Source organism: Canis lupus, chromosome 2 (genome assembly GCF_003254725.2).
Source record: "Canis lupus dingo isolate Sandy chromosome 2, ASM325472v2, whole genome shotgun sequence".
Taxonomy (NCBI): Eukaryota; Metazoa; Chordata; class Mammalia; order Carnivora; family Canidae; genus Canis; species Canis lupus.
The window spans coordinates 14,635,123-14,652,340 of NC_064244.1; the positions used below are offsets into that span (position 1 = coordinate 14,635,123).

Below are 17,218 nucleotides of genomic sequence, written 5' to 3' on the forward strand. Positions count from 1 at the left end.
TGGTCACTTTCCAAGAGCTGCTAACCTGACACTTAATTGTGTCCTACTTCATCATTTTAAACAAAACAAAACAAAGCAAAACAGCCAAGACACACAAACACAGTCTTTGGCGGGGGGTCCCAGACGAAGTGGTGGCCTCATCATATTTTCCATCGGTTCTTTCTGCTCTGAGCTGGGAAGCAGTCGTGTCAACAGCAGGTCAGCTTCACCCTTCCTCCTCCAAAGCCCAAAGCCAAGCTGCCACCAGAGTCAGTCATCCTGCTGTGGCAAAAAGCGGTCAGGGGCTAGTTCCAGAGTCATCTGAGTTTACGCATAGGAACTTCCATGAACAGAAACACTCCAACCAACAGTCAAAGAGGATAGAAAAAGTTCTACTTAGAATTTGCCCATGGATCAAAACCCTAACCTACAATTCTAGTAAGGAAACCAGGATCTCCAAGAGTAGATGCATTTTCAGGGACTTTTAAAGAATTCCATGTGACAGGCAGCATGGAACAGAGTTCTGCAGACATGCGCCAAGAACTGCACCCCCCTTAGTGGGCAGGTTCCTGCAATCCACAGACACCTGAGGTCGAAAATGATAATGAAGATACCTGGTTTTTGGCAACCTGAAAATTTTCTTCAAAGAAAGGTAATTAGAGCCAAATTACCAACATGTTCTCTTTCCCTTCTTTTGCAAATCAAAAAATACAAATAAATTTCATAGGCAATTCCTCATGTAATGTTTAGTCCAAATGGTCAAAGGTAGAACTTTTAATTTCATAAGCCCAAAATCATGAAACACCAACAGTTAGCATACATATGAGAAAACAATGACAAAGACAAGAGAACTTTTTTTTTTCAGGCCACAAATAATAATGGAGAGTTATATATGCATCAGAAGTAGTAATAATAAAATAATAATTAGCATTAAGTTCAAAACTTCTGGGAAAGCTATTTTGGATTACAGGATGTATTATTTACCTCAGAATGTGCAAGCTTAAAACTCTAATTGTCAAAGTTATCCCCCAACACACACCAAAAAGATTTATATACAGGCTTAAGTCCAGAAATTAAGGTTCAAAGTAGAAATACTGATAATTTCAACAAAATTCAGAAGGTTTCAGAAAGATGGTACAATTTAGAATAAAAACCAGAAGACCATCATTATATTGCTTTGTGGTATACATAGGTTACCATGTTTTTTTCTCTTCAGGATCCTTTTCTTTCTCTTGAGGAATAAGCTAAAATTTGATTACTTTCATTTAAAGAAGTTTTTAGATGGGATCAACAAATTTAAGAAGTCAGAGTAGAGTTAATAGACATGTATATATGTATGTTTCTATATGTGTACATACATACATATATGTACACCTCACCTTCTTCCATTTGTAATTTAAGGAGGGAAGCACACCCCACAAAGACCTCCAGGTAGCCACCCTCATTTGGTTTTAGCAGATGACTTGAGTGATTCACCAACTATTAGAGTAACTGACCTCTTCCCTATTAAACTTTTCCTGGGGAAAAAGTTTCCGCCATTCCTAATGCTAAGACTTGGCCCATCTCATTTGCTGGGAAAGCAAGAGCCTAGTACAACTTTTCACAAGAGCCAAAATCTGGAAACAAGTAATAGAAGACTGCATAAGAGAGGTAAGGACCAAGAATGCAGATAAGTGTATTTGAAACAACTGTTCAGAACTACTTAGATTCTGTGTTGTTTATTATAGTCCAAATACATGAAGTTTTTATGAAATAAAATCATATGGTACAGATAAAAATGGGCCATGAAAGCCCAGTTGGAGTTGTTTGCAGGCCAAATTGCAGACCACCCAACAATTTACATTTTAGGAATTTGAAACATCTAAAAATAGAGAAGGTGGTTTCTCAAAAAAGAGAGAGGGAAGGAAGGAAAGAGGAAGGAAGGCGACAAGAAACCATTCAGGAAGTGTTAGCTAACAAGATACCCTACTTAGAAAGAAGGGACAAATGCATAAAAATGCTTAAAATTTGTGCAGGCTACTGCAATAGTAAACACAGTAGAATACATAGGCCTCGTAGTACTTTTGTATTGGCATATATATAATGTCTCTAGCACTTTTAAAAAATATGCAGAGACTAATAATTAAGGATCATTCTAGATAAAAATACAGTATTTCATAAACGGGGCAGGGGGCAGTGGAAAGTATCGTCTCAGGGGAGATCCCCACAGACATACCGAGATGAAACTATGTTTTTTGGTAATTCTAGTGGATATGGCAGCAAAAATAGTTGTAAGGATGTTGGCTGGTTTTGAGAGGGTTATTTTCAAATATAACCTTACAGCTACATTTGCGAAAGCATCTTTGTGAAAAGTTCATTTTATTAACCCTGTAATACAATGTCTATATTGACATCTTTTTTTAAGATAACATAAAAGTAGCTGAGCTGTGAAGGGGTAAGGGGTGTGTGCTTTAAAGCAAATGTGAACCCTTTCTGGGTTCCTCTCACACAAAGGGATACAGACTCTTAAATAAAATAATACTTCCTTAAAAATCTGCCACCTCATAATTGTTTACATCATAGAAAAATAGCATTTTTGTAAAAAGAAATATAGTTACTTTGTTAAAATGGTCTATTTTAAACCAGCAATTACTTTTCATATAAAGAATTTCTAAACATCCATACAGAACATAAAAATAGATAATACTGAGGGCAAAGCAGACGATGGCATGTTTGCGAATGATCAAAGTATTTCATCGCCAGATAAATAATACTCTGAATACATTATGGTACAATTTTTAATCTTTTAGAAACTTAAAAGATATTGCTTTTATTCTCTGATGGCAAGTTACTTACAAATAGAGTTACTTGCAGCAGCAGAAGGCCAAATTGATTAGAAACGGGCATATAGATTCATCCCATTTCCCCTAAACTCAAAGTGCTGGAATGCCGGGCAGTTGGCCCAAGTCCCAAACTCCTTAACACGAGCATGGGCCACAGGCTATGGAGATAGCAAAGGGGAATTAATGACATTCACAGTCCCTTCAAAACCATTCCCGTTTGAATTTTACATGGAACCAGATTAACACCAAACTATTTACCAGCTTGGCTAAATCCATCACTAAGGAGAGTTTATGCAACTCCTCTCTACATACAGGCATTAACTCTTCATATTATAAAAACAGATGGTTTCAATAGACTAATGCTTTATTTCCACAAAGTGATTCTGGAGGGATGGCGAGTTTCTTGGTGGCAGTGGTAGAGGATGCGACAGTACAGTACAAGCCAGCAGGCACCAGCCAACACACGGGCAGGCAGGGCGGACAGGCCAAACAAGAGGACACGCAGTTAGTAAACTCTAGCGATCCGGTGCTTCACTGGCATCTCCTCACACCCTCTCCACTCTGCTAGGGTCATACGAATCTATAAAAGAGAAAAAAAAAATTAGTGGTATATTCAATTAGAGTGTTTTCTGTTCAATCCTCAAACATAAATAGATATTTTGAGGGAACAAAATTCACAGGTGTAAAGTGAACGCTTAGACATTTAAACAATATGGTTTTCACTGAGGAGTAAGAAACTATCATCAAAAGGCTGTTTTAAAAGGGCACTGTATTGGTCATTGTACATTGTACAATTGGTACATTGGTCACTACCTAATCAGAGAAATGGGACATCATTCAACTTTAAATGTAACACTAGTAGGGCACCTGGGTGGCTCAGTGGTTGAGTGTCTGCCTTCAGCCCAGGTCATAACCTCTGCATCCTGGGATCGAGACCTGCATCAGGCTCCCGGGTCAGAGGGAAGCCTGCTTCGCCCTCTCCCTCTGCCCCATTCCTTACTCATTCTCTCTCTCTCTCCCTCAAATAAATAAAATCATAAAAAAAAAAAAAGAAAACACGAAATCTAGGATTGGTACAATTTGACAGCTATAAAAACTATTGTAAAACGATTTCTTCTTAAATGTGCCTGGACAACTGTGCAATACGAAGGCCGTACCGATCCCAATTTCTCCAGCAGCAAAACGCCCTATGCTAACACAGTCTCAGCTTAGCCATGATACGCTTACTATCCAGACGACACACCTGTGATGGCTAAGACCATGCTTACAGCGCTGAGTCAGACATTACAAACCAAATAGGACAACAGTGCCTGCATTTAGGAAAAGCAAGCAGCCTGCTCCTCCCCAAATGTGATTTGCTGCACCAAGTGCCCGCATGGCTAAAAGCAAGTGGAGCTCAAGTGGGTTGGCTGCCTTCTGATTTTTTACACTCAGCAACACCCAGTGTGATAACATCCGATATGAACAGCTGAGCGCTACATTTTTGTGCTCAGTCAGCCTCATTGTGTGTGGATTTGGAGGGGGAACTCCTCTGAGCAAGAACAGTTTTTTCTCTGCTGGAGATGACGGGGGGTGGTCACTTCCAGCCGGTGAGAGGCCAGAAAGACGCTGAGCATCTATTGAGCATAGGTTACATCCAGTGGGCACCGAGCAATTCACCTCGGGCCAGGTACAGGGGGACACCTCTGCAGAACAAGTTCACACCCCACAGCCCTATTGATGCAGCTAACGGCCCGGAGCCAGGGAAAGAACTCTGTAGAACAATGGGCTCCTTCTGCCAATCACAGACAGTGTAGGTCCAATAAAAATATAATGTGAACCACATAACATTATTTTAAATTATCTAGAAGGTGTGATAAAGCAAGTAAAAGGGAACAGGTGAAATTAATTTTAATAATATATTCTATTTAACCAAATACATCCAAATTATTATTATTTCAACAGGTGATCAATATAAAAATTGAGAAACTTAAAAAAATATTGTTTTTAATCCTAAGTCTTTGAACTCTGGTATGTATTTTACACTTGCAGCACACCTCAGTTTGGATAAGCCCCATTTCAAATGCTCAAGGCCCCACATATGACCAGGAGCTACCATCCTGGCATGTGGAGATCTAGAGGACAGAGAGGCTACTCTGAGTAGTGAGAATCCTGGTTCCAGTGGGCAGGATTTCGGGTAGAGACAACACACTAAGGCCTGCCCTTGTGGGTGTTTTGTGCATCAACATGCGGGAGAGCTACATCCAGCCTTCGCACGAGTGGCATTGCTTGGCATCTCACACCCTCCCAAGTTGCACCCCTTTGGGCCCAAAGCAGTCTCTCCTTGTTCTCCTCCTGCACCCAGATGGATAGAGTATGCCATGGAGGTTGACAGAACCAGGGTTCTGAACACTACCAGTTCCTAAGATTACACTTCCAAACTGGAACACGATCCATCTAACAGAGATGGCATTTTGTCACCTGAGTTAAGTTTTGAAGTGCTGACTTCTTAGCCAGAGGCCCAAAAGACCACTAAAAAGTTATCAGCTGAAAGGACCACCTTCAAGGATCACTGCATGTGGAAGGGCACATGTGCATGTGTGTATACTGGGTGGGGGTTAGATATACGGTGGCATAAACTGAATTCTAAGTGGGCTGTGAATTCGGGAATAGTGAAGTGGTTCCTACACACTGGGATGACAGGGGCAGGGGTGGGTTGGGGGATGGAGATGTTGATTCTTATGTATAAAATGATAAACTATATCAAGAAAAAAACATGTCCCAGAGTTTATCAGCAAAAAAAGCAACAAGGCTTTATTCTCACTTGTGAAGCAACAGTGAGGAGAAGGTAAGATATCTCAAGTTTGACTGTCATAGTCATATGATCCACATTCCTCTCAAAATGATTCTGGATACGCCTGGTGACCATCACATGAAGGAGGTGCACCCGAGCTCCTCTTCCTGAATGAAATTGTCCCTAATGGTGTCCTGCTCTGCCATTATTTAAGAGTGCCGGAGGGGACTGTGTGCATCATGAGCAGCTCTCTGCCTTTAGATTTGTGGTCACTTTATTATGTATTAATGAATGCATCAGATGGAGAAGAGGGAAAAAAATATCTACTAAATGTCAGTAACTACAGTTTATTTTTTATTTTTTATAGATTTTATTTGTTCATGAGAAACACACACACACACACACACACACAGAGAGAGAGAGAGAAAGAGAGAGAAGAGAGAGAGAGAGGCAGAGACACAGGCAGAGGGAGAAGCAGGCTCCATGCAGGGAGCCTGATCTGCGACTAGATCCCGGGTCTCCAGGATCACACCCTGGGCTGAAGGTGTCACTAAACCACTGAGCCACCTGGGCTGCCCAGTAACTACAGTTAAAAAAAAAAAAAAAAAAAAGTAATGGAAGAGGTGTTCCTAGTGGTTAACATTAAAATTGGCATTACCTACATGTTTGCAGATACCTGTCCAACCCTCTTCACGTACCGAATGATCTAAACCCTCTTCACATGCCAAATGAGCTAAAAATTGAGGGAGTGCTTTATTGAACTAGAAGTTTCGTGTCATAAAACATTCCCTGAAATATGTGGCCATGAACTGAGAAAGAGAAATCTTGACAAACTGGTAACAGGATTTGCCTCATTTAAAAATCCTTACAATCTTCAGGATGAGACCAGACTGATGAAGAAACTCATTTTAACTCACACTCAAAAGCGAGTGGGCATATTTTGCATGGGAGGAGAGAGGACCCATTTATTAGAGCTGAAGACTAATCCCAACAGCTCAAAAAATGGGTCGTATAACACTTTTTCTCCACCATTATGGCAAGAGTTCCACATCTTAGTGTTCTCTTGGCAAAGACCTTTATCAAGTCAGGATGATCCAAGAGGGCCCTGACAAATGGGTTATTTCAATAATGTATTTTGTGTAAGGAACTGAGCAACACTGGCCAACACTCCTAAGAATCATACTGCATTCGTGGGAAAATTTAAAAAGTGCCATGTGGATGTTTTGCAGAACAAAAATTCTGGATTTTTTTAGCTGAAACAAGTAATCTTGTCCATTGACAGAGAAGAGGGAGTAGGGGTGCTGCCCCACTGGGGGTTGCCTCAGGAGGGGGGCTGGGGGCCCAGGGTCAGCATGGTCACACACACAAGGGCAGTTTCCCCCTTGCTGTAAAAAGGTCTAAATGAATGATTTGAGGTCCCTCCCTGTGTGTGGTTTATGATGCAGGCCTTCTGACATATACCTCCACTCTTCTTTCTAATCAGTGCTAGCATAAATGATTTCTAATTGCCCAGCCTCTGAAGAAAATGCTGGAAATGGAGATGCCTGTCTGCATCAGAGCTGAGAGGGTGAGACTGTTTGGGGACAATCCCCGTTGCTGCCCCTGATAACCTGCCTGGTGGTTTGACCTGGAGCAGCTCTGAAGGCATTAAGGTGACAGAAGGGAGAGGCCCAAAGGCCTGGGGGTGCCCTCTGTCCTGGGCTTAGCCCTCAGACCTTAGGAGACCTTATGGGACAGAGCTAATGGGTGAAACTTTTAGGGGTGGGGTGCTGAGAAAGTGCAAACTGTTCCTTCTATCTACTAAACCTTTTTAAAGTTTCATAAATGGTGTGGTAGCAAAAACAGATAAAATGGGACAAAGGACTTTGGAAGGTTCGGTGTAAGACACAGCAGTCCGGCTGGGTAGTTTATTTAATTATCTGGGTATCTCTTTCTTATTAGGTTAATAAAGAACACGCAGGTGGTCCAGGTGAATGTTGTTTGGGAGAGAGTGCAGAGCATGTGCGGCACGGTCTCTACAAGGTTCATCAAGGGGTGGCACCAAAGCTGGGATACTTTACTGATTTACCTCTTCACAGTCAGGGACCCAAGATTTATTTATACAGATAATTGTATATAATTGTTTGCATAGGTAATTTCCATAAAGACATAATCATTTATGATGTACCACGGGATACTGATTTTTAAGGAAAGCTTCTGGATGACTCTTTGTAAAATGAAGAATCTTCTGGTAATGATAATTGACAAACTCAGCTTTACCAATACAGGATTTTCATCATCTGACAACCTGGTATTTTTGTTTTTGCTTTTTGTTTTTTAAGATTTTATTTATTTGAGAGAGAGAGAAAGAGAGAGAGAGAGGGAGGAAGAGAGAATGAGAATGTGAGGTGTGGAGGGGTGGGGGGCAGATCAAGAGAGAAGCAGACCCTCCACTGAGCAGGGAGCCCATGCAGGGCTCAATCCCAGAACCCTGGGATCACTGCCTGAGCTGACAGCAGAGCTCAACCACTGAGCCACCCAGGCATCCCCAACCTGGTGTTTTTTATACTCTAAGACCATCAAATTAATACTGAGCCCTGCCTGCGGCCTGCCTCCTCACCTGGGCACCAGAAGTCCTGCTGGACAGTCTTCTCTCTCTGTGCTGCTGGATGCCCGTCTTCTTCCAGCGAGGGGGCCCCCTTGGAGACAGGGAGGGGGTGCCCGACCCTCAGGTCCCCCGCATTTGGAGATACCGGGCCTCCGGGTGGCACCCTCTCGGCCTTCAGGTCCTCGGCCTCCTCCACGGAGTCGGCGCTCCGGGAACTCAGGAGCCTCATCCGAGACACAGAGCTTACCTCCTTCATCCTCATCAGGCGGTCGGGGTCTGCTCTCCGAGGGGGGGAGGCCAGTTTCTCTTGTAAACTTTCGATCACTTTGGAAGTGCTTCTGAGCCTCTTTTCTGCGCCTGCCACGCTCGGGGTCCTTTCTATAAAGTGGAACAGAGTGGACCTGAAGGGTGGTTTTGTCTCCGTGTCCCTGTGATCGCAGGATGTGAACTCCTGGGGCTGGGCTGAGGCTCAGGACTGGGGACCTTGCTGGGGACAGTCCTGTCCACGCTCACGTGCTCAGCTGGTCGGGGCAACCCGACGGGCACCATCCCTTTCCCCTACAAAGAGAGGGCTTTCGGTCCAGCCACACTTCCTCCTGCCATAGAAGGCGTCCGTGGACACCGCGGGGTCATCTGGCTGTGCTGAGCTGGATGCAGCCTCCTTCCTGGGGGCCTCTGGCCCGCAGACACTTCCATCGGGCTCAGGGTGCTCGTTCTGCCCTGTTCTCTGGGCACCTGGCAGTAGGGACTCCACGGCCACCTCGATGCCCAGGATCCTTGCAGCCCTTGCTTGCAGGGATTCATTTGGGGGGATTTCTATGGCACTCGCTTCCCCTAAAGAGCCATCTGACTTCTCAGCACTCCGCTCTGGTGCAGGTAGCAGCCCCACAGACCTCAAGTCTGGGGCCGACAGTCCTCGGGCTTTGCTGGCAAGAAAGAGTGGGAGCCGCGGGCCCTGCTCCCCTCCACCACCAGCCTTCCGAGGGGCTGCTGCACCTGGCCCACCAGAAATGGACATGCCGGGCAGCTCCTGACTTTCCCCGGGCTGCCTCAGCTCAGCTGGCTCAGACGAGAGCACTGGCTTCGTGTCACTGGACTTAGAGGACGTCACTGCGTTCACAGGACCCAGGCTGACTGCTGGCTGGTTCATCCTGTGCTCGGCCTCCTGGTCTCTGTTCTCGGTGACCGGGCTGGTGCGTGGAGACAGTGAGGCCGCAGCCCTTCCGCCTACCACCGTCACGGGGCCCAGGGACCAAGGCGGGACGTGGGGCCGGCCCAGCTTCTGCTCCTCGCTCCAGCTCTCAGACTTACTCTTCACTCTTCCCGACCTGGGCCCGGGCTCCTCGGGTGCCAGCCTCCCTAGGGCAGCCTCAGCTCTCTGTACCTGGCCTGCCTCACCCAAGCCCCGGCTCTTGGCGGTGGTGTCCACGTGGCCTTCACACTGCCACTCCGTGTCACTGTCCTCGCTGCTCCTGCCACTGCCACTGTGACTGCTCTCCTCCTCCTCCTGAAGCTCCTTGTTAAAACTTTCCAGCTGGCTTATCAAATCCCAGGGACGCCGGCTCACTGGCTTCAGGAGAAACTGGCCAAAGAGCTGCTGACTATTGCAGGGGCCGGTGGTCTCCCCCTTCACCACCTCGCCCCGGGGCACAGGGCTGGCGTCACGGCCGCGGCCATCCACGCACGGCTGAGTGGGCCCTGCTTTCAGAACAGGTGCATGGCTTATGCAGGAGGAAGTCTTCGAGAAAGCGCTGTTGCTGGAGGGGCTGAGGGACATCTGACCTTTCAGGTGATGAGCATGTGGCCTCTGGCTCTGGTGGCTGGAAGCTAACACCCCAGGCAGGTGAGCTTCAGAGGCAATGGGGTCTGAAAATCTGGGTGTCAGTACTGCTTTTGGGGACCCTCCCGGCTTCTCGCATGGGAGGGGCAGAGGGCTTTTGGAGTCCTCGGTGAAAGTGGTTTGTGTTTGCTGATCTCTGTACTGGTGCCCTGGCCATGAGCCAGAATACTTGAGCTCTCTGTGCTTTGTAGGGTGAAGGAATCTGAGGTCATTTGTTTGTTTCCCTTCTTCTGGTTCCCCCAGATCTTGTTTCTGGAACTCTGTTCTCCCAACCATACTTCCTGTGAGAGCTTGCAGCTCCAGGTCCGTGGAAGACATGCTCAGCAGACTTTGTTCTTGCAAAGCCGGGCTCTTATCAAGCCTATTCTTTTTATCAGAGCTCTGTTTTAAGTCATTGTTGTTCGTATCTATATCTGGCAGATGTGATTCGGATTTAACTGGGATGGAAACCAAACAAAATATCGTCTCGTTCATTTTTTTCTTTGAACTTTTCTTGGTCTGAATCCCAGTTTCAAACTTCTTGAGCGTGGTTCGAGTTTCGCAGGTACTCTCACCCTGCGGGCCTGGGGAGGGGGCCGGGCCTTCTGGGTGGCCACGCGGGCTGCCACCCACGGCAGGCCACTGTCCTCTCACAGCACCATGGTCTCTTTGGTCAGGAAAGCTGCCATTCTCTGCATCCCCGGGGAGATGGCCCCATAGCCACCGGGGACCAGGACTGGCTGGGGCGGAGCTGCTGGCGTTGCCTGGTGGGGTCCTCACGCTCCGTGGGCTCAAGACGGCGCCGTCCTGTTGACTGTTGCCATGAGCAGGTGCTGGGGCAGTACCCGGACTCGAGCTGTACAACATCTCAGCAGCCTGTGTTTCTGGATGGAAACCCTGGGGCTGGGCTAGTTTAAAATGTCGTATCCGGGGATCGTCAAAGGGAATATACAGGACAGAGCTGTCATAAGCGGTGGTTGGCCGGGGCTGTAGAGGGAAGGCTCGAGGAGAGTGCGGGCTCGCACCATACTCGGTCCCGGTTCCCAGCGGCCTGGAAGGAGGCTGACCCCCGGCACTGGGCACCTCCGCGGGATGCTGCTGTTGACGGGGCCCAGCGCACACGGGCCTGGGGGCCGCGTCGTCCCCGTAGGGGTTGGTGATGTGCTGCAGCGGTGACCTGTACGACGGCGGGGGCACGTACACCGGAGGCTCTAAGCCGGAGTCGGACGCACATAGCTCCAGCCTGGGCTCGTTAGCTCTGCTCAGGTAGGAGGCGCACAGGTCTGCCTGCTGACCATCCGGAGAGTCGCTGCTCTCCATGCCCACTCGGGAGTTCTGGTGAGAGTCATAGGACGGAGGCTTGAGGGGTCTCCCAAACTTGGGCCGGGGCAAAGGGGCCGAGGAGCCACTTTTCTCGAGGTTCCTTGTGGATTCCAAATTGGGGGCACAATTTGGAGGGTAAAATGGCATTTTAGGAACACTTGGAAAATGTCCATCATTCAGTGGAATGGGAATCTCCATGCAACTCAGGCCCTCGGGGGAAAGAACCCTGGGCAAGGACTGGGATTTCCCTTTGCTTTGAGAATTCAGCACCTGTTCTCCTTGCATGAATGGGTACAGATCTTGAAACAGTCTCTCCCCGTCACCATCAGACATCTGCCTCCCTAACTTCCTTGGCTGGTGCCAGCTCTCAAGGCTTATAGTCTGCCACTTGGCAGGTGCTGCCATTCTCAGCTCTTCTTCCCAAACTGCCTTCTTCATCACATTCTCTGTCCTTCCTCCAACTTCCCATGGACCCTCCCTCATGTGGACAGGCAGACTGTGGGCTTGGGCCATTCCTCTGCCCTCCAGGTCTTCTCGGTCCCTTGGCCCCAGGAAGCCACCAACCTCCTGTCCTCTTCTTCTCCAGTAGGCGTGGTCGTGAGCAGTCTGGGGCTGAGAGGACCACCTTAGCACGGGCTGGTCGTAAAACCTACAAAACAGACAGGCACAGAAGTTATAGCAGGGGAAGACCCATGCAGGAGAAGCATTTCTTCGTCTGCTCTATGACTGGTGCTCCCAGTCAAACACAGGTCAGTGCTTCTGCAAAATATATTCCCAACCCAAGTACTTATTGACTTTAAAGAAAACATGTCCCACTAATTATGGTTGGAAGGCAGCCATGTGTTTTGCCACCAAGGGCCTAGGAGTGGCAGCAACAGGCTGCCCACAAACACATCAGGACATTGGTGGTACTTGAGAGATGTCAGGGCTCTCATAATGTTCAAATGCCCAAGGGAACAAGGGTCAACTCGAGAGTAGTATTTCTCAAAGTGTGGTCATGGGCCACTGGGAGTCCACTCTCCCCCTGAGTCCTGACCACTGAGGTCTCCTGGGAATTTGTCTGGGAACCGGCTTTTTAGAACCCCACCCTCGGGCAGTGGTTCTTAACCTCAACATGGGCAGGAATCACGAGAAAGGGTTGTTCAGGCACAGACTGCTCCCATCCCCAGTTTCTGATTCAGCAGTTTCAGGTCGGACTCTACAGTATGCATCTCCAACACGTCCCCAGGCGATGGGGGTCCCAGCACCCCACTCTGAGAATCATCACTGCACGTTAGACTCTAGAGGGACTTCCCAGGTCTTGAGGCCCAGCCAGCATCCCTGCTGCATCACGCTAGAGTCCCAGAGGCAGGAGACTTGGCATCGGGGTTTCTCGGGCACCTTAGATATGCCCAGTGTGCAGCTGGACAGAACCATGGCTTCATCAGAGTTCCTGCGATTCCCTGATGGCAAGAATCTCCCCATGGGCTCACTAAATAAACGTTACCAAGTCCCTCGGGTAAAAATCCAGATTTGGTAGGTCTGGGTTAGGATTCAGGTGCCCACATTCGTAGCAAGCACTCCAGGGGAGTCTCACCTTAGGTGATGTGGGAAAAATTGCTCGGGCTGACTTTGAAACTCAGCCGGAGAAGAGGGGCTCTGTCCATGCGCCAGAACCCCCTGCCAGGCAGGACAAGGTAGCACCAAATGCCAGCCTGGTTCCAGCCTGCTGCCCATCACCTGGCCACACGTCAGAATTTCCCTGTGAACCTTTAAAAAATATGAAGGCCCAAGGCCCACCAGTCTAGCAAGCAGCACACCCCCAGTGTATTCCGACATCATCCAGAGTTCAGAATCACTGTTCTAAGGCAGATGAGGAGGAAATCAGAACAGCCCTGTTAACCCTGCACAGAAACAGTCAGCTGCTAAGTGACAAGAGACCAGGGCTATGACACTGGAAAACCCAGAAACTGTTATTTTGATATATATCCCGTAGTCTTGGTGTGGGTGAGGGTGCGGATTTTCGAAAAGCCTTGGTTCTCTACCAGGAATCTAAGTGCTTCCTGCTTGTTAACGCACCCTCACTCCGCTGAGACAGGTACTGCTGTCATTCCCGTTTGACAAAGGAGGAAACTGAGGCACAGATGGTAAGTCACTTAACAGTAACATGCACTTGGCACTTATGCTGTGTCAGGCACTGTGCGAAGGATGCCAAATGAACTGTATGTATTTCCACTGTTTGTTCTCCCTTTTAAGGGACTGGGGCATAGAGAGGTTTAACATCTCTCCCAAGTTGCACAGCCTGGAAGTTAGTAGGGACAGCTTCAAATTGCAGTCAGTGTGGCCCTAAATAAAGCCCATTCAGGTAGCCATTCCATTTCACAGCTCCCAATGTCATGCAAAGTTCCTCAAGTGAATAATTTTAACAGATGAATAGTATTGTATCATACATACAGGATTACTTTAAGGGCCTCTCTGTAGATGACATTCTAAAACACTATGAGAAACGCTATTGCTTGCAAACACTAAGGAGGTCTCGGGTTATTTAGAATAAATCCTTAGAAAAGGAATTAATAGATCAGGGGCTTTATATTATCTTTATTGTCAAATCTGCCCTTAGATCAGCGGTTCCAATCTACTTTCCCACCTGTGGTGCAGAGGAGAGCCAATCTTGCCAGACCTTTCCCATCTCTGGTTATTACAATTAATTTGTTTCCTTATGAGATAAGTGGAAATAACTTCTGATTGGTTTTAATTTGCATTTCATGGATTACAAGTGAGGTCAGCTTTTTTTTTTTTTTTTTTTTTTTCATGTGCTCAGGTGTCATTTCTGGTTCCAAACGATTTCTACAACACAGCCCACTTTTCAGCTGATGGACAATGGAGGGAGGGTGGTAGGAATAGGAAGAGCTTTGGGGCCACTGGTTCTGGGCAACAGCGGGAGGCCTGGGAGGCAGGGGAGCAACCTCCAGGGACAGGCTGAAGGGGGACCATTCCCAACACACTTGATGGAGGCTGCTGTCCTTTAGGAAGGAGCCTGGATGGTCAATAAAGAGTGAATATTTATGATGATGACATTACAGGCATACCTCACTTTGTTGTGTTTCACAGATATTATATTTTTTACAGATTGAATGTACAAGACTTCAGTGGAAGAAGTTATTGCAAATGGGGTGGAAACAGCAAGAGAACAAGAATTAGAAGTGAAGTCTGAAGATGAGATTCAATTGCTGCCATCCTGTGATAAAACTTGAATGGATGAGGAGCTGCTTTTTATGGATGAACAATGAAAGTGGTTTCTTGAGGTGGAATCTGCTCCTGGTGAAGATGCCGTGAAGATTGTTGAAATGACAATAAAGAATTTAGAATATCATATAAACTGAGTTGATAAAGAAGCAGCAGGGTCTGAGAGAATTCAGTACAACAGTGAAAGAAGTTCTACTGTGGGTCAGATGCTATCAAAAAGTATCACATCTCTCGGAGAAATTGTTCATGAAAGGAAGAGTCAATCAATGTGGCAAATTTCATTGCTGTCTTATTTTAAGAAATTGCCACAGCCACCCCCACCTTCAGCAGCTAACAACCTCAAGGCAAGATCCTCCTCCAGCAAAAGGATGATTTGCCGAAAGCTCAGATGGTGGTTAGCATTTTTAGCAATATTTTAACTTTTTAATGTTTATTTTTTTAAGTAATCTCTGTGCCCAATGCCGGGCTCAAAGTCACAACTCTGAGATCAAAAGTCGCATGCTCTATCCGACAGAGCCAGCTAGGTGCCCCAATTTGGCAATATTTTAAATTGAGGTATATACTCTGCTTATTTAGACATAACACTATGTGCATTTAATAGACTATTGTATGGTGTACACGTAACTTTAATATGGATTGGGAAAGCAAAAAATTCGTAACTGAAGCAGCAACATCTCCAAGGCATGCCATCATTAGTGTAGTAATAGTAGTAGTTAGTATTTTGGAATTACTTTTTTGCCTCAAGTCCTGCTCCCATCCCCACTCCAGATAACTTTTTAAGCAGCCACTTAAAGCAAAGCTGAGTTATGAGTTGAAAAAGCAGAAAATATTTAAAATCAATGTGAGGTAAAGCATTTGCCACTGAGCAATCAAAATGCTTCTGCATTTATTACTTTTCTTTTTTTAAGATTTTATTTATTTTTTTGAAAGAGAGGAAGAGAGGGAGCAGCAGACTCCCCACTGAGCAGGGAGCCTGATTCGGGGCTCAATCCCAGGATCCTGAGATCGTGACCTGAGCTGAACTCAGATGCTTCACAGACTGAGCCCCCCAGGTGCCCCTGCATTTGCTACTTACACATAGTGTCAGCAGTCTTGCTGCTTTTGTTGTTATCAAAATCTTGTTTTGAGCACTTAGGATTTGAATGCTTAGCAGAACACTTCTTGGATCAGTTTCTATAAGGACTGGTCAAGGTGGAAGCCATCATCTCCACCCTCCTCGCGCGGTCCCCACCCCCTACCCTGGTGAGCCAGCGAGTCCCCAGCATGAGCTCTGGAAGCTCCAGGCTTTTCCCGGAGTAAGTCCTCTGTGACTGTCTGTCCATCACAGATGTCCTGAGAAACACCAGAAGATGAACTGATTGTGGGGTCATAGGCTCTACGCAGGTCCAAGGGCAAGACTTAAACATTGCAACTTAGTAAGTAAGAAGTGACAATTGCCACAGACCCAATTAAGAGAGAGTAAAGAATCTCCTTTCTTGCCTCTGTTCTTCAGCAGATGGTGAGTGGGCTTTATATACCACATGGCTTTAATGAGTACCGTTCTTAGTGCTTATAGGCCTATAAACATTTTCCTGGGGCACTCAACTTTGTAAGAAAAACCACATTGTGTGGCTTTTGCTCATTTCGAGTGGATTATTCTGGTTTCTCAGTAAATATGTGGTGTGCTTAAGTGCCAAGAGGTGGCTGGAATCCCAAGGTGCTATTTGTCTATGTACGTGCTACGAGCATGATCAGAAGACAAATAAAGAATGACATAAATAGGGCAAGAATACAGTCAGACCTAATCCATTTTCTTCCCCACATAAAAAGGTTACATTGTATCACCTTCACCTTGTCAAAACTGCCCTATGGAGCCAACTGAAATGGCTAAGCATTCTGGATTCAACTTTTTTCTATTAGTACAACACACCAAAATCCCAATTTAAGGTAAATACAGGTCATCTGAGAAATATTAAATAATCTATATAATTGAAAATGCTAAGGAACGTATTTAACAAACATCTATCCTGTACCCAATATGAGCCTGACTCTGACAGGTTCAAGTGGCCTCCACATGGTAATAGTTCCGCTACAGTTCTCCCTCAGACAAGTTATCAAGCATGGATATCTACTGGCTTCGATATGTGATGTCCATTCTCCATTAAATTGTGTGTTCCCTCACGTGGCTTCAAAGCCAAGAACAGATTTTCTCATACCTTTGAGGAAATGAGATGAGATCAAATTTTTCTTTTTAAAAAAATGAGTCCTAATAATTTACATCTTAAAAAAGTGAACAATGGGACGTTTTACAAAAACATGCTGAACACACATATTAATGTGGGGAAAAGGGTGGGAAAAAGATAAGAAAAACAAAGTGGAATCTAAGAGCTCAAATAAATTGTGTGGACAAGTTCAAATAGACAAGCAGGGTCTTTATACAGAGCCCCTGGGAAAGCACAACAGAGGTGAGACACACGTTACGGCTGCTAACAGCCCCACGCCTTATCACAGAGAAGAGACATGATATCAACAAGACAACTGATAAAAACTGTTTGGAAAATATCTGAAATGTGAACATGTGAAAAACAACATGTCCAAAGGAAAATAGGCAAGCCCATTCGCTGTATAAAAGGTAATAATGAAAAAAATTAGAAGACACTCATGACTCACTTTCAACCAAAACAGAAAATAGTGTCCTTTTTAAAAAAAAA

The 17,218-nt window shown here is 46.1% G+C and overlaps 1 protein-coding gene across 1 annotated transcript in view; it reads right to left on the bottom strand.

Annotated features, from left to right (window-relative positions):
- Positions 1–719: 719 nt before the first annotated feature.
- Positions 720–17,218, bottom strand: part of JCAD (junctional cadherin 5 associated) — a 37,857-nt gene continuing 21,358 nt past the window's right edge. The window contains 4 exon segments of the mRNA XM_025464088.3: positions 720–3,381; positions 8,174–8,602; positions 8,605–8,692; positions 8,694–11,952. Coding sequence (XP_025319873.3) covers positions 3,347–3,381; positions 8,174–8,602; positions 8,605–8,692; positions 8,694–11,952 — 3,811 coding nt within the window. The 3' untranslated portion in view covers positions 720–3,346.